Source organism: Harpia harpyja, chromosome W (genome assembly GCF_026419915.1).
Source record: "Harpia harpyja isolate bHarHar1 chromosome W, bHarHar1 primary haplotype, whole genome shotgun sequence".
NCBI lineage: Eukaryota > Metazoa > Chordata > Aves > Accipitriformes > Accipitridae > Harpia > Harpia harpyja.
Window position 1 is genome coordinate 14,009,782 of NC_068968.1, and position 18,155 is coordinate 14,027,936.

At 40.1% G+C, this 18,155-nt stretch overlaps 2 protein-coding genes across 2 annotated transcripts in view; one reads left to right on the forward strand and one right to left on the reverse strand.

Moving 5' to 3' along the window:
* Positions 1-18,155, reverse strand: part of LOC128136128 (uncharacterized) — a 280,224-nt gene that overhangs the window by 96,396 nt on the left and 165,673 nt on the right. The window lies entirely within an intron of this gene.
* LOC128136134 (microtubule-associated serine/threonine-protein kinase 4-like) overlaps positions 1-18,155 on the forward strand; it is a 205,242-nt gene that overhangs the window by 85,364 nt on the left and 101,723 nt on the right. Inside the window, 4 exon segments of the mRNA XM_052775296.1 lie at positions 2,439-2,517; positions 8,018-8,175; positions 12,662-12,737; positions 14,139-14,348. Of these exon segments, the coding sequence (XP_052631256.1) occupies positions 2,439-2,517; positions 8,018-8,175; positions 12,662-12,737; positions 14,139-14,348 (523 nt within the window).

Below are 18,155 nucleotides of genomic sequence, written 5' to 3' on the forward strand. Positions count from 1 at the left end.
TGCACTTCTGGTAGCGGCCGCTTAGGCCTCTTCTGCTGGTACGCATGAGTCCAGCATCTATGAGCCCATGGGTAGGTAACAGATCCTGCTTTCCAGAGCTGCTGGGAAGTGGGTAGGACTGCATTGTAGTGCAGGGACAAGCAGTGTATGAGAGTCCAGGGAAAAATGCTGTAGGGGCTTGCTACCTTTTTTCCCCTTCTTCCCTTATGGATGCCTCCTATTCTCCCGCCTTTGCTTCCCAGATACTTTCTGTGATATCCCATCCCTGTCTTCAATGGCTCTTCTGTGTGAGAATTGCTATGTGATGCAGGAACCCTGTTCAATAGAAGTTATTCAGTAAGGAAGTATTTTCTGTCTCACAGCTGCAGAATATATGGGTCTCACCCATGTTTAAATACCTTCCAAGTTCTTTCAACTGTGAACATATTTAGCTTGTGCAGCTGAACCGAAATGAAGAGAAAACTCTTTTTGGAATCATTCATTCATCTGGAGGTAGCTCATGCATACCTGGGGGAAGGGGAGGAGAATTAATGAATTAAAAACAAAATTATGGCGGAGGAAGAAGTTTTTTCCAGAGTTCAGTCTTTGATACAGTCAGCAGTCCCTCTACCACATGTTCTCTTTATATTTTAACACTAATTATGTACTGTAGTTTGCAATTGGCAACATTTCAGGTATGGTTCTTGACCTCTTTTCTCACACTCTATGTATTCAAAGTCCCAGAGACTTGGGTTGTAGCTTGTGGATGGATAAATGGCAGTAGGAAATAAGGCATTAGAATGGAGAGAGGCCAAGGGGTTTTTTTAGACAGCTTGAAGGGTAGGGAAGTTACATCAAGAGGTTTAAGGTTCCTGATTTGGCATGACTTTAGTTCTCCTTTATGGAATTATATTTTTTGTGCAGATCAGACTTGAGAGATGATCTTTGTACTGGCTGTAAAACAGAGCTCCAATTCTCCTATCTCCTCTCTCCCACTATCATATTGTGTGTTAATAAAAACTAGTCCTGTTTTGTTATTTACTTATGTATTATTTTGCTTTTTTTTAAACATATTTGATACAATTGTACTCCAGTAAGGGGCACCAAAATGACAGGTAAATGTTACCTTCTCAAAAATCCAAACACTGCTCCCATAGTTGTTTTTTGGTTTGTCACTTTGAATGTTCAAGTTCCATGTTGTCTGTGTGTAGCTCACCTGAAGTGGCGAAGAACAGAAATTGGTTTTGGTTACGATTTTTTTTTTTTTTTAAACTCTAAGTGAGCGTGATCTTTGCTGAAAAATTGTTTTTTCCTGATCTACATATCCAACACTTAGCAAGTTCAAGTTTTTATCTAATTATTCTTTCCAGTTATTTGACTTCAGCCTGCTAGTTTGCTGGTATCCTGTACCGATGTCACTTATGAAAGCGTTACCCTTGTATTTCAAGCAGACTATGGTGGTTATTCCATGGGTTCGAGCATTGTGGTTTGCATTTGTTCACAAATTTTTAATTTACTTCTCATTAATTTTCATCTGATGGACCTGAGAGTTGTGAAGACTCCTGTGTTCCATTTCTATGCATATTAGTGAGAGACTGTGCTGGTTTTGGCTGGGATAGAGTTAATTTTCTTCATAGTAGCTAGTATGGGGCTATGTTTTGGATTTGTGCTGAAAACAGTGTTGATAATGCTGAGATGTTTTAGCTATTGCTGAGCAGTGCTTACACAGAGTCAAGGCCTTTTCTGCTTCTCACACCACCCCACCAGCAAGTAGGCTGGGGGTGCACAAGAAGCTGGGAGGGGACACAGCTGGGACAGCTGACCCCAAATGACCAAAGGGATATTCCATACCATATGACATCATGCTCAGCAATAAAAAGCTGGGGGAAGAAGGAGGAAGGGGGGGACATTCAGAGTTATGGCGTTTATCTTCCCAAGTAACCTTTATGCATGATGGAGCCCTGCTTTCCTGGAGATGGCTGAGCACCTGCCTGCCGATGGGAAGTAGTGAATGAATTCCTTATTTTGCTTTGCTTGTGTGCGTGCCTTTTGCTTTACCTAGTAATCTGTCTTTATCTCAGCCCACAATTTTTATTACTTTTACCCTTCTGATTCTCTCCCCCATCCCACTGTGAGGGAGGTGAGTGAGTGGCTGTGTGGTGCTTAGTTGCTGGCTGGGGTTAAACCACGCCAGAGACCAAGTCTGTGGAGCTGTTCGTTCACTTTCTGGTTGTTTCATCTCATAGATTTTAACTAGAAAAACACTAAAAAAATCCGTAAGCCTAAGTCATCATTGCTGAATGCTTGTATATTGTGGTCCCCTGTGAAAGTTTACTCTCTATTAAAAACCCTGTTTGTACCATGGTTTTGGAATCCAGTTTTACACAGTAATACTTTCACAGATGTTTCTGTATTAGGATACTGCAGTGTTCATTTGACTAACTTCAGTTTCACAGCAGGGCTGATGGTTGCCGCTGGTCTTTGGCTTCTCTCCCTTCTTCTGGCTATGGTACAAATACCCCCAGCTCAACTGTTTCTGTAAGTATTCACTTTGCTATATTGATAGATTTCTATTACATGCCGTATCTTCTCAAATTTAGCTTACTTCTCTTAGGAGAAGGCAATGTAGGTTTTGTTACTGTTGATAGACTTTGAATTAATATGGGATACAAAACTGCTTTACTTCACTGAAACAGAAGAAAACTTTATGCAATGAGTGCTTTGCTTAGAGGTATTTTCTGGCAGGGGAGTAGTGTTTAACTGCCCCCTTTTGATCTGTAGGGCAGTAGGAGGGGAGACATACTGCCTTATTTTAACCATATGGTAGTTTGGTATCAAGTCTTAAGTGAGGCTGCCTTGATAACAAAAAGAAAGAGAAACCACCCTGACATGATTAATCCATCCTAGGCTAGACTGCTATCTTAAGATGGGATGAATCACGCATTTGCCTGGCTTTTTCTTTGGCAATAGAGAGATGTTACTGCATGATAATAGGTGAGTTATTTAGCATTTTAGATGGCTATAATTAGAATAGAATAATCCCTTGGGATACATAATAGGATAAATATAATAGTCTACATTGTTAATTTTTGCCTGTTAGAGCAATCCTTTTGGTGTGATCTCATATCAGCCCCCCCTACCATGTCATGTACCATATGACTTGTGACATGTACCGTGGCAGTGCATGAGATCCTGCTTCAATAATTAGGAGCTAGACAGTGAGAGAAGTATGAATCTGTACTTTTGCACATCGCACACACCTCTATACTGGAGAGGAAGTACTGGGTTGTGTTACAACCTGGAACTAAGCTATTTGTTGTGATAATCACACCTGAGAGACTGGGGAGATAGATCTGTGGAGGAAGCCTGCTTCAGAAATAGCAAGCATTTTGACAGTTACATTACATCTTCTGCAGTAAAGGGCTTGGTCCTTGTAGATCCAACTATGACTCTTCAAAAATTGTTTTGTATCTTTAGGGTTGCATCATTAATGAAAGTACTGTTTTATGAATGATACATATTATTGGATATCTGGTATCTGATTTTTTAAAAATGTTTCTTTTACAATTTAAGTAAGCTTTCTCTTTCATTGGGTGTATTCTGTTTCTCTTGTGAAGTAGTTGAGTTCCACATCCTGTACACTGATAAAACTTGACCATTTTATCTTATGATCAACTCTATTTTATTTTTGTCCGCAAAGGCTTCTGGAAAGTCAAGTCAATTCTTTTTCTTGCTGACTTCAAACCAGGTTGGGGGATTTCATGTATCTGAAGAACTGTTCCTCAGTAGCACTGATTTTTGACCTCTGCTTTCCTTCCTATGAAGATCTTGCTTTTGTCAAGCAAATTGCTTGGTTTCACATTAATTCCCTAACCACTTTCCATAGTGCATGTTTGTACACCTCTCATTGGAACTAGATCAAATATGCTGTGCTCTTCACTTAAAATATATTGACGTAAAGGAGGTTATGTCAGATAATAAGTAATTGCCATAGGAACCCCATCATTGTTATAAGAAACAGGCTTATGCTAGAAAGGAAATGAAAAGCTGTCAGAAACATATCAAAACACAGTTTTAATTTTCAATCCATAGTCATATGCTTTTTCTTTGACATCTGCAACTTTAAAATGGTAATTCTAGTTCATTTACTTCTTTCCAACTTAAGTTTACTAACTACTGTATGCATGCTGGAATGTGGAGCAGCTTTACATCATTTTTGCATATCTTGTTAAAAAATATAGCACTGTCATGGATAAGGATATCTTAACTTCTGTAATAGATTGTTGTTGAGTTCTCCCTTGATATTTCCTGGATAGACTACATCTTATAAATATTAAAACAGATGTATTCCCTAGCATTGAACAAACAATTTCTGACTTGTGGAAAGAAACCCGTTTTTCCAATAAATAAGTTTGAATTTTGCTGAAGAAACCAGCAGTAGAGAATTCATGCCATATATTTCTTATAATTTTCTTTTTTTTCCCCAAGAATCTTCTACTGGTGATGAACCCTGCAAAAGCACTGGGACAACCTCTGAATTTTAAATCTAGTCACTATTTCTTTGCTTCTTAGTAGAGATGCTTTTAATTTTCTTTTTTTACCCACTGGACGATATACGTGAATCAGAAAATGAAAACTGGAAGTGTGCCCATTTAATTGGTTTCATGTACTTTTTCAGAATCTGAAACAGCTAATACTGTGCAACCTCCTCCATATTTTTACAAATTCTTAGAGGCAATGAGAGACCACTTCACACACAATAGCCTAATCGTACATACAGAACGCTCCCTTTTCAGTGCTGGATAAAGAAGATTCACGTTAATCCAGAGATGTATCAACTGGAGACCAGAAACAGTTTTTACACATCACAGTAGAGCACAACTTTGATCTTTATAAGCAACTGAAATTCAAAGCAGGGGCAGAAGGGTCTGTAGTGATTGTGGTTATGCTCAGGTGAGTGCAGCACACCATTTCCTGTTAGCCTGTTTTTTCTTAACGTTTTTATATTGGAAGTGAAGAGATTGATGGAATTATCAATTTAATGGAAGTTCATGGGTTTAGAAGTGGTGCAAGTACCACATATACCAGTTCTCACAACAAAGTTGAAATTAAATGAAAATATCTCCTGCTAAGATTATTTGATTGAAAAGAAACTCTTGGTGTGTTGTATTCTAGCAAAGTTGGATCAGATCTTGCCAGTTACAAGATGCAGTTGAGATGATTTTGAATATTCTAGGAGAGCAAGCCTATCAAAAAGATAAAGTGAGAGAATACTCAGTTGTGTATTTTTGCCAGTAGCTTATATTCTTGGAAGCTCATTTGGATGGGGAAATAGGGTAAAGAGATGAGGAAAGAGACTTTGGGGTTACATTAGCTGGTATTGCTGACAAATTTGTCTTGCCATGATGCACTGTGGCTGTGTATATTAAAAATATGTTAAATCTTATGTAAATTTTGAAGCAGCTATTCTAGAATGCCAGGAGAGCTAATTTTTTTTAAGAGTTTTGCTATGAGAATTTGGATTTTTACAGAGATAAAAATTCAGACCTCCAAGAAAACACACTCTGTGCCTGTGATGGTCCCTGATACAACTGAGAGTCCTTAGCAAAAGGAAGATTTTCGCTTTAGTCCTGTTGGATCTAGACTCTGTGACACTTTATATGAGAAAAAGCATGATATAGGTTATTTTCCTCCTGATCTTCCCAGAATCCCCTGAAGCCAAAGAGGTAGAGATTGATTTTATAGAAATAGCCATATGTGATGGTCTGTATTGGGAAATTTCATTGTGCTAGAATATCTTTTAACTTACTGAGTGTGGCTGTAGGAAATATGCCATGAGGTTAACTGTAACTAGCTACCATAGTGTGAGATAAGAAAGAACTTATGCTGTGTGCTCAATTATGCATGGTAATGTGCTAAGGCTGAAATTCATAAATGAGTTACTGTGACTTGACAAGGTGAACTGTAGTAAATTCTTGGTGTGCATGCTTCTTAGCCTGCAGCAAAGCAAGGTAATGCGATCTCACTAACTTTAACTTGTTCTGATGTGATGCAGCCTTCCCACATAGACCAGTCCTGTGTGAGGTAAGCTTTCCCAGCAGTGGGTTTTCTTTTTTGCTTTTAAGAGATGACTTCATGAGATCTAGTGTAATAAGTAATCTTTTCTTGAGTTCTTAGGTATTAGTATATATTCAGCTTTTGCCACACAAGTTGCCAGGTGTGGGAGAATTGTGGGAGAACTTGTGGGAGAACGAGGGAAAGTGCGTAAGGCACAACTGTTATTCTCTGTTTGCTAGCACAAGACACTACTGTTCTTTGTTATAAGTTTGCTGAAGTAAGCACAAAAAGTAGAACAAGGTCGGGCGTACGTGACTGATAACAGGAGGGCAACGTGACCGAAGACAGGGTGCAAGACAGCATGCAGGTGGAGGAACTATTCGCGTGATCAGAAGACTTTATCCAATTAGACTATTGTTTAAGCGCGTGAATGGCACGTTACCCAATCAACAAATGGCTTATGTGTGAGTAGATACTAGAAACATATATAACCGAGCGTTGCGCAGTTAATAAACGGAGAAACCATTTGATCCACAGTATCTGTGTTAGTCCGTTTTCTCCCCAGGGCGAGTCTCTGGCAATGCGTCGTTTTCCCTAGATTGTCGCAGCAGAGAAAGTGCGGCAGCCAGGAAATTATAAAGACTGTCTAGTTTCTGTGCTTACCATCCTAGATATTACCTGCTGACCTTAGCAATGTAGGGCAACGTCTGTACAGTACGAAAGTTTATTGATTTCCCTCACTTGGAATGATATACCAAGGCTGCTCTTATTGTGCTGGCCTCAAATAAAAGAGCAGCCAGGCAGGGGCCTTGGTGTCCTATATGAGAAGACAGATAAGAACAATAATTTGCACATGAAGACTGACATATAGAAGAATCTCATTTTTTTGAAAAAGCCAGCTGGAGACTGAAGAGCTCCAGAAAGAAGTACAAGTTTTTTGACTTTATCCCCTCCACAGGTAAAATAAAGGGAATATCTGCATGGTACCAAGTGGCTTCATGCAGTCATACAAGGATATCTGTGAACGAGCTATCTTGGAAACTAGTTTTGGTATCAGAAACAATAGAGCATTTCTCTGTCTACGCTCATCAGTCCAGATTAGAAAGGCTAGCTGTTAATGCATTGAATTATGTACACGTTCTTTACAAGGACATCGAATCCATGCTCAGGGAAGTAGTTTCAAAGTTCTACCTCCAAACATTTACTGTGGCTCAGGTAGCTAGCCATGCTTCGTAAAAGACAGTAAAATATGATAGTATGATCATCTGCACTGCTTTATGTAGTACGGTTTTACATGCAGTTTTGCAAGGCTAGTTATTGTGGTAGCACTTCTAATTTCATAACTGTGTATCTTTCATTTTGAAACTAAAAGTGAATGGTTTCAGTGTAATCCCTTTCATTTTTGTCAGCCATAGAACCTATCTTGATAAATGTATTAAGTTCTTTCACTTCATTTTAAATGTACAGATTTTCATGAGAAAATAGCATATGAATTTTTTCAGCAAGAAATTAGATTATATTTAATTTTTTTTAAAAGCATTGATAATGTCTTAAATTTGGATAATGAAATACCTTCAGTATGTAGAATTGCAATTTGTGTTGTGGAAATAAGTTGTATTCTACAGTTATACTTACTCTGTCCTACTCAAATAAGTAATTTTCAGTAGATCCTTTTTTAACTATTCCTTAAGTATTGGTCTGTATAACTGACATTAGATGTCATCTTTACCTTAGAGGAAATTTGAACTTTTGAAATGCAATGTCTCTTTCTTCTGGGACTGAAGTAGTTTTTATACTTAGTCTATATTTAGCTCATTAAGTTGAGACTAATTTTTTATTTTCTTCTTTAAATTGGTGGTCAAGCATGGGAAACAGTAACTATAATTTTTAAATTAAATGGCTTTATTCATGAGCACTGAATATGGTCTTGAAAATGCTTTTTCACTATGACAGAAGCTTGTGTTCTGCTCTGCTCTTGTAGTCATCCTTCTCATCCCAAGAGAAGCTACACCAGTTACCATACCAGCCGACACCTGATGAACTACATTTTTTATCTAAGCATTTCTGTACTACCGAGAGCATTGCCAGTGATAACAGATGCAGGCCCACTACAACGCGCCCTCGGTCCCAAAGTCTCAGGTGAGTTTATCTGTCTGGAAATAGGGGTTGAATCTAAATTTATATACTCTGGAGCATCATGGTTTTGTACGTTGGGAACATTCTCTATTTTCAAAATTGCTGAAGTATAATAAAAGAAGTAAGAATCTGAGGATGAATTATTAATAGTCTTTTTAAATTCTTACTCCTGGTTTTGATCATAGCTTACTTCAGTGATTAACACTGTAAGATAGGGCTTGATGGAGGCAACTAACCCATGTGAACTGTCTTGATGAGCTAGTCATTATTGATCTGACACTAGCTCTGGTTCTCTTCCAGAGTTCAAACTGTTCACAGAATATAGTCTTTATTTGCAAAACTAATTTGAAATGTATTTATATTTTAGGAGTATATGGAAAGAAATGTGATGATGAACATATGGGGGGGGGTAAGCATTCATTTATTTTCTTTAACCAAGATGAACTTCAGTTTCTTGTTTCCCAAAGGCTAGGCCTCTGCAGTTCCTTTGCAGTGGCCATTTGTGTAAGATGTGTTTTATCCAAGATCAGTTCTAAACTGTCAGAATAGGTTAGGTTTGGAAAATGCAGATTAATATTTATGGATAAGTTTTCAAGAACTGGAAGGGGAAAAAAAAAAGGAAGTAGTATATTTCTAGTTGTTGTACTGATCCTTTCAAATTTTTAAAAATAGTTTCACAGGTATAAAAATCTTAAGGATTTAATTTTTAAGTGCAATCTATTTTAACTCTGTTTTTTTATTTTATTTAAAATCTGTGTAGACTTATGATAAATGAAGTTGCTACCTACATGAAATGGTACAATAATTACTAATTAATAATTACTGTACTGTAATTACACTGGAGCACACTGGAAGTCTTACGGAGATGAGCCTGTAGTAAACACCGACCACAAGGTTCCCTTTGTTGGCTCGGTCTCTAATTCTTACCCATAAGCTTTCGACCTGCTTGCGGCTATTCTTCAGAGACAGCTCTTCACAATCTATCCATTTCTTGACACAGAGGGCAACCCCTCCGCCCCTCCTTTCTTGCCTGTCCCTTCTGAACAGCTTGTAGCCATTGACAGCAGCGCTCCAGTCATGGGATTCGTCCCACCAAGTTTCAGTAATGGCAACTAGGTCATAGCTTTCCAGTGGCACAGTGGCTTCCAACTCCTCCTGTTTGTTGCCCATGCTGCGTGCATTGGTGTAGAGGCACTTCAGCTGGGCTGTCAGCCATGTCACCTTCTTAGAGGAACACACCTTAATTCCTTTGAGGTATTTCGCTGGTGTTTCCCTGTTGGCTCCCATTACCTCAGGAGCACCTGGCTCATTTTTAAAAAGGGTAGAAAGGAGGACCCTGGGAACTACTGACCTGTCAGCCTCACCTCTGTGCCTGGGAAGATCATGGAACAGATCCTCCTAGAAGCTATGCTAAGACACATGGAAGACAGGGAGGTGATTCGAGACAGCCAGCATGGCATCACCAAGGGCAAGTCTTGCCTGACCAACCTAGTGGCCTTCTATGATGGATTCACTACATCGGTGGACAAGGGAATTGCTACAGATGTCATCTATCTGGACTTCTGTAAGGCCTTTGACACTGTTCCCCACAACATCCTTCTCTCTAAATTGGAGAGATATGGATTTGATGGGTGGACTGTTCGGTGGATGAGGAAGTGGTTGGATGGTAGCATCCAGAGGGTAGTGGTCAACAGCTCAATGTCCAGATGGAGATCAGTGATGAGTGGTGTCCCTCAGGGGTCCATATTGGGACCGATACTGTTTAATATCTTCCTCAACAACATAGACAGCGGGATCAAGTGCACCCTCAGCAAGTTTGCAGATGACACCAAGCTGAGTGGTGTGGTTGACACACCTGAGGGACAGGATGCCATCCAGAGGGACCTGGACAAGCTCAAGAAGTGGGCCCATGTGAACCTCATGAGGTTCAACAAGGCCAAGTGCAAGGTCCTGCACCTGGGTCAGGGCAACCTCCAGTATCAATACAGGCTGGGGGATGAAGGGATTGAGAGCAGCCCTGTGGAGAAGGACTTGGGGGTACTGGTGGATGAAAAGCTGGACATGAGCCGTCAATGTGCACTCGCAGCCCAGAAAGCCAACTGTATCCTGGGCTGCATCAAAAGAAGTGTGACCAGCAGGTCAAGGGAGGTGATTCTGCCCCTCTACTCCACCCTGGTGAGACCCCACCTGGAGTACTGCATCCAGCTCTGGAGTCCTCAGCACAGGAAAGACATGGACCTGTTGGAGCGGGTCCAGAGGAGGGCCATAAAAATGATCAGAGGGATGGAACACCTTGACATGCGGAACAAACTTTACAACTCAGAGAGTGAGTTATAAAGCAGGCATGTTTATTCCGGCGCTGGGGTGCAAGGGGATTTCTCCTCAAAGCTTGCACACCGTCTCAGCAAGCAGCCAGATATTACACCAGGGCATACATATTCATAGGGTTACACAATACAAAATATACATGTGTATAAGTTGGGGCGGGGTTAGTTCAAAAGCTTGTGTCAGCAGTTCTAAAATGTTTATGTCATCTTGTGCAGGCTCAGATCTGTCTCTGGTGGTCATTTACTTCTTCAGGGGTCTTATCTTCCTCTTCTTCTTTTGTCCTCTAGTGAACTTTAGTCATTCACGCATGCTCTCTTCTTACTTGGTGATTTCAGCGGTTTTTAACAAGTCCTAACAAGTTCTGTGGTAAGACTAACATTGCAGTTCCCCTTATCACTCCCTTTGTCTGGCATGTCAGTCCTTGAGGAATACCAGTCCCTGATAAGCTTAACCCTTGACAGATGCCACAGGCGCCAGGCCCCGGCAAGCGAGCCTTGAAAGAACAAACAAGGCCAACAGAATTATTAAACATTTAAGTGGTCAAAAGGCAGATGGTTATTTCCCTGTATCAACCTCTCCTATGAAGAAAGGGTGAGAGAGCTGGTGGTGTTCAGCCTGGAGAAGAGAAGGCTCTGGGGAGACCTTATTGCGGCCTTTCAGTACTTAAAGGGGGCTTATAAGATGGGGACAGACTTTTTAGTAGGGCCTGTAGTGATAGGACAAGGGGTAATGGTTTTAAACTAAAAGACAATAGATTCAGACTAGATATGAGGAAGAAATTTTTTATGATGAGAGTGGTGAAACACTGGAAAGAGGTTGCCCAGAGAGGTAGTAGATGCCCCATCCCTGGAAACATTCAAGGTCAGGTTGGACAGGGCTCTGAGCAACCTGATCTAGTTGAAGATGTCCCTGCTCATTGCAGGGGGGTTGGACTAGATGACCTTTAAAGGTCCCTTCCAACCCAAACTATTCTATGATTCTAAGAAAAAAATCCTGTTTCTTCATTAGAAGATTACAGATTAAAACTGTATTGTATTTATTGCCACATCTTTCATTTTTTTCAATTTCTGTTATGCTTTTAACACTTAAAAAAATTAAATTCCTACATTTGATCTTACAGAATGTGTACAAATGCTCCAGGGAAAAAAAAAGATCCAAGTATTTTCAGTGAGGGGGTTATGCTGCAGAAGTGTTGTGATGGAATTATGGTATCTACTGTGTCCTCAGTGGATTTGCCTGTGGATGTCTCTAACAGATTGTCCATATCAGTTAAAGGACCCACTGCTATGATATATTGGGACAGATTTTATTGTTCACTTTTGCCTATTTAGAAAGCCAAAAGCCAGTTATTCTGTTCATGTGAGAAACTCCTATGTTGACGCATGGCATTCCCTTTGTGGTATCTTTTTCCTACTCCACATCATTTAGACCAGACTAGATGGGCCATTGTCACCAACCCAGGAAAATCACATGGAGGTTTTTAAAGGAACAGATAACTGACAATGAGGCTCACGATAGCAAAAAGCAGTTTCATAGGTTAGCCAAGGCCATGGGTGCCTTTTATGGATTGTTTTCCTGCAAGTCTCATGCTTTTTTTTTTTATAGGCACAGTGCCCCAGCATTGATAGAACCCATGTATTATCTGTAGGAAGTTGTTGCTTTTATCTGCCAGTGAGATCTGAAATAGATTGTTTTGATTTTTTTTCTTTTATGATCTGTTTTTTTTAAAAATTAAAAAATAGACTCATTCTCATCATTTTCTCTTGCAGCTAACAGAGTTCTTGGTCAGGTCTTGCTATTTTGATTGTATGTAACCTTCAAAGGGGCAGATATAGTCATAAGTAACAGTTAAATATATCCCTGTTGCCCTTCTGAGAAAAAGGTGATGTTCACAAATATTACAAAACTGCCTTTACCCTGAAGTGTAGTGATAAACTAAGAAAATAACATAGTTGGCAGTTAGATGTCAAGCACATGAAATAATCTTTAAGGCATGGTCAGAAATAGCAGAAAGGAACCAAGTGTACCACTGATGAGAGAATGTACCTTTCCAGTGAAGCCTATGCTGACTTTTTGGTGCAAATAAACTGTACAAAAATATAATAACTAATTCTAGTTCATGCTGAGACAATTTTAAAGGGATAATTTGCTTTGCTTGCAGCCCTGGACGTTCTCCTGCCTGCTGTGACAATGAAATAATTATGATGAACCATGTCTACAAAGAAAGGTTTCCAAAGGTAATGAGTTATATTTAAGATACCCAGTATCTAAATTGATAGGCAACATAGGTTTTAAGTAAGTGGTGTTTTTGTTATGGGAACTAATGATCCAAGCCTGTAATGGCTTTCATAAAGCATCACCAAGCTCTTATTAGAAAGATAAGATCACAATAAAGAAAATCCCTCCTGAGAACTGGACATTCATTCGGCAAAGCTGCTGAACTGGTTTTGAAATTAATCATGCTGGTAATATATTCCGCTGATTGGAAAGTGATGGTACATTCAATTTCAATAGGTGGTGTGTACTTGGGGTAAGTGTATACTGAATTAGTAAAACAAAAATAGTTTCTGTTACTAAGTCTTGTGCAACATCTGCTGATAAACCAGCAAATTCCTTTCTTTAGCGGCATTTCTTCCTTTTCCCAAACACTCATTATATATTTATTTTAATTGTGAAGATCAGCACACAGTTGTGGGGGTTTGATTGTGAGATACCAAATGAGGACATGTTGCTGTTGTGTCTAGAGATCTGAGACACAAATGAGTTCCTAGGTGCAGGCACATTGCTAGGAGCGCTGCACTCTCGGTTGCTCCTAGGATTTTGGTGATCCCTGGAAAATAAAATAAGGTAAAGCTGATACTGTTCCAAAAAGTACCTAAAAAAATAGAAGAAATTTCTTCATATTTCTTCATAGAAATATGAGGAGAGGTTTGTCAGGATTTGCAGAGCAATTGAGCAACAATCAGAAGTGTGAAATGACCCACTCATTTCAGTGTTTGAGATATGAACTAAGAGGTGTGGGATTACTTTTTAATAAGAAAAATATCTTTAGGTTTTTTTAAGCATCTGCAGTTCTGTGAGAAAAAGTTGGTTCTGTAAAACAGACACATCTAGCAACCTGCAGACACATCTGACAGCTTGTGGTGCTCTTAATCAGTCAGTGTTCTTTCAAACTCTGCCCAGTGAAATATTTTTGTGGTATAACCTATATGAAAGGAAGAAAGATATTCTGGTCTGTAGTATCTGCAGTTTTAGCAAAACAAAGTAGACCTCCATGAGTTCTCTCTATTTATTTTTTTTTATTATTTTGACTTGGACTTAAAGTTTTACAGTCATGGCTCTTATTTTAGTTCTGTTTAGTGATCAACACAAGATTAGTGCACAGTTAATCACCAGTGGCAGACAAAAGGGAGGATCTGCTTAATAGAACAGTAAGGCTATTGCTTTTCTGGACTGGTAATGTGGGGAAATGTCATCTGTCACTTTGCTTTTCTGTTTGCTTGCCTTTTTGCTTCAGTCATTTCACATATTCCACCTAGGTAACTTCTTAGGTGGTACAGAAACGTTGCAGAATCAGAAGTAAGCTTTGAGGCTGTTAGTTTCATGTAAAGCTGTATCATGTATCTATTTGTCTATAGGCCACAGCTCAAATGGAAGAGAGGCTTCGAGACATTATAACAAATCATTCTCCAGATAACATCCTTCCCCTGGCAGATGGAGTGCTCAGTTTTACCCACCATCAGATCACAGAACTGGCTCGAGATTGTTTGGATAAATCCCACCAGGGCCTCATCACGTCACGATACTTCCTTGAATTACAGCAGAAATTAGACAAATTGCTACAGGAGGTATGAGCCATGAGACTACTGTTATGTTTGCTTGAAAAATTGTTTAAATCTCTTTGCCTAAGAGTTGTTGCCTTGAAATAATCATGACTGTTTCACAAATAATTGTCAAAGTGATATTCGTAGCAGTTTTAGTCTACATAATGACCTCTACAAAGGCTATAAGGCATCCTAGTGTACTAGCCTGGAATAAATGGGTTGTAAAGATTTCAGAAACAACAGCATTTTGTCATGCAGTGCAAGTTATAAATTGCTTACAGAAGTGTGTGCATAAGCCCTAAGTGAGGAGGCTTGCTATTCTATTTACTGTGGATAAATGAGGAAACATATACACTTTCTACTTTATCAACCCTACTAATTACCTGCTGTGTTGAGAAAGCAAACAGCAACACTTGGCTTTCCATTATTTGGAGGTTATTTAATTATTTAAATATTTATAATATTCCATTCATAATTAAACTGTTTATTAACAGAAATAATGTCATTTCTAACAGTGTTGAAACTTCCATAGAATAGTTAGCTAAATGAAATAAGAAAAACTTGAAACTTGACTAAATAAAAGCGCTATGACATAAGTCACTGAACTTTATGAATGTATCATTTTTAAAACAATGAGTACAGCATGTATGTGGCGGGTTGACCCTAGCTGGACACCAGGTGCCCACCAAGCCGCTCTATCACTCCCCCTCCTCAACTGGACAGGGGGAGCAAAACATGATGAAAAGCTCATGGATGAAGATAAGGACAGGGAGATCACTCGGCAATTACCGTCACGGGCAAAACAGACTTGACATGGGGAAAATAATTAATCTAATTTATTACCAGTCAAATCAGAGTAGGTTAATGAGAAATAAAACCAAATCTTAAAACACCTTCCCCCCACCCCTCTCTTCTTCCCTGGCTTAACTTCACTCCCGATTTTCTCTACCTCCTCCCCCTGAGTGGCAGAGGGACGGGGAATAGGGGTTGTGGTCAGTTCGTTACATGTCTCTGCCACTCCTTCCTCCTCACACTCTTCCCCTGCTCCAGCATGGGGTCCCTCTCACAGGAGACAGTCCTCCACAAACTTCTCCAACATGGGTCCTTCCCACAGGCTACAGTTCTTCACGAGCTGCTCCAGTGTGGGTCCTTTCCACGTGTCCGTTCCACGAGGTACAGTCCTTCAGGAGCACACCGCTCCAGCGTAGGTCCCCCATGGGGTCACAAGTCCTGCCAGAAAACCTGCTCCAGCATGGGCTCCTCTCTCCACAGGTCCTGCCAGGAGCCTGCTCCAGCGTGGGCTTCCCACGGGGTCACAGCCTCCTTTGGGCATCCACCTGCTCCGGCGTGGGGTCCTCCACGGGCTGCAGGTGGATATCTGCTCCACCGTGGACCTCCCTGGGCTGCAGGGGGACAGCCTGCCTCACCATGGTCTTCACCATCGGCTGCAGGGGAATCTCTGCTCCAGTGCCTGGAGCACCTCCTCCCCCTCCTTCACTGACCTTGGTGTCTGCAGAGTTGTTCCTCTTACATATTCTCACTCCTCTCTCTGGCTGCAGTTGCGCAGCAGTTTTTTTTCCCCTTCTTAAATATGTTATCACAGAGGCACTACCACTGTCGCTGATTGGCTCAGCCTTGGCCAGTAGCGGGTCCATCTTGGAGCCGGCTGGCACTGGCTCTGTCGGACATAGGGGAAGCTTCTAGCAGCTTCTCACAGAAGCCACCCCTGTAGCCCCCGGGCTACCAAAACCTTGCCACACAAACCCAATACAGTGTAACATACTCAGTTGTTTGTTGGGGATTTGATAGCATGTTATGAACCAAAGTTAACGTGACAGACCAGCAGATTTGATATTGTCTTGAAATTTTCCAACTGAGATGTTAATATACCATGAATGTCTTAATTTATATCTTTTCTTCTGCTTTCTTTCAAATGCAGGAGCATTTGCTAAAGGATTTGGTTGATTTTTTTTTTTTCCTGTACTGCTTTTTTGTTAAATTCTCTTCAGTAAATAGGTTTTCTGCAACTGCCATATTTTGGGGTTTTTTTCTCTTCATACAGCAATGCAAAAATGAAGATATCAATTAGTTATGTCTGGGTTATTGAAACCCTGTTTTTTCAAACAGAAAAAATACATAGAGCTTGCTTACTAGTCAAAAAGAAGTTTGAACTAGTGACCTTCTTGTGAAATACTCACATTTTTATGATGCCAAAGTACAGGCAGAGTTGGCCAGTTGGAGATATCTGACTATGAATTATATTATGCTATTGATAATGTCAAAATACAAGGAAACATGTCTAAGCTAAGATTCACTGAACTGTGTTAACAATATATCCCTTAAAATGGCTTCGTAGTAAGCAGAGTTTAGAGTACATGATGGCTTATTCACTTAAAGAAAAAAAACCACCAAAACAAAAACAACCCCCCAACGGCCCCCCCCAAACCCACCCCCCAAAACCTTAAAAACCCCAGTCTAGTGAGTTATTCTCCAGTCTGCATATAAAGCAGTGCATTATTAAAAAAACCAAACACCCAAACACTCATTTTGTCATGTTAGGTGATGCAAATTCTTTATTATGTAAAAATTTCCTGTTTTGCAAACACATAATTCCTTAAAATATTCAGACTTAACTTTTGAGTCAACTGCATAATAACTGTCAATAGCATAATATGTGTCCTGATCCAATGTCAGGGAAGGTTTCGATATGATCCCAAGAGCGAGATTAAGACACAAACGAGGTCAAATGCCGTATACCCAAAAGAGCTTTTATTATCAAAAGTAGAAAATAGTAGCAATAGGATAGAATGGAAGAAAAGGCAGAAATCAAGGAAGCAGTCGGGATAGAGTTGCAAGAATAGTCACCACCATGGATCCAGCGGCGTCCCGTTGGTCCTCAGTCTTCAATTCTTTGGTGGTAGGTGCACACCACAGCTTGTCTCCACGGTTTTTTATAGGGCATAGTTCGATGAGGTATGCACATATGTATTGTTCATGCACTGTTCACACGCTGCAGGTTTTGTCTATCACATGACCTTCGCATGGTCAACACCAGAAACCAGTACCTTATCTCAAAGACTACAGTTTCTGTGAGAATGGTAGCCTCCACATTCTTGCATGCTTGTTGGCTTCAGCCTGTTTCCTCTCTTGGATGCCTCAGTGGCCTAGTAATTGTCCTTATGGACGGAGGAATGTCCTGCTTAGACAGGCCATCTCAGAGACAAAGGGCTCGATATAAGCAGTTCACAATTCTTGAGATGAATGGTTTGAGATGACAGTCCAGTTTCTCACACCTAACAATCTTTGAGACAAACAGCTCGAGATAACAATTCAGTCTCTCACAATATGATAATAAGAAAACTTGCTCTTTGCACAACCCGTTTCTTTGCACAACTCGGTTATGGGCACTCAGTTGTGCTTTGGATTAATGTGATTAATTTGTTGTGAATTCCCAGCTGTGACATTCAGTAGAAAGCTGCATCTCCTACTTGGTATGTTGTGATTACTTTGCATAACAAGGGAAAGACTCCCTTGAGGTTTGAGCAGTTTGATTCATCCAACATTTTTTTAATTCTAAGGTCAAGGTCAAGTGGAACTGAATGCTTTCCTGCTTCATCCTTCTTAAACGTAACGTGTATTGAGTCTTTTGTGTACATATGTGTCTGAGTGTTCACAAAGGTGCTTTAAATTTTGCTGCTCTTTAAAAATGGCGGGTGTTTTGTTTACCAAAGAGTTCTCTTTGGACTTGGTTGGCAGTGTGCAGAACAAAAATGCTTGTGTTCAATTAAGGTTCTTCCAAAACCTATTGCAGAGTGCTGGGTGGTATTTGTG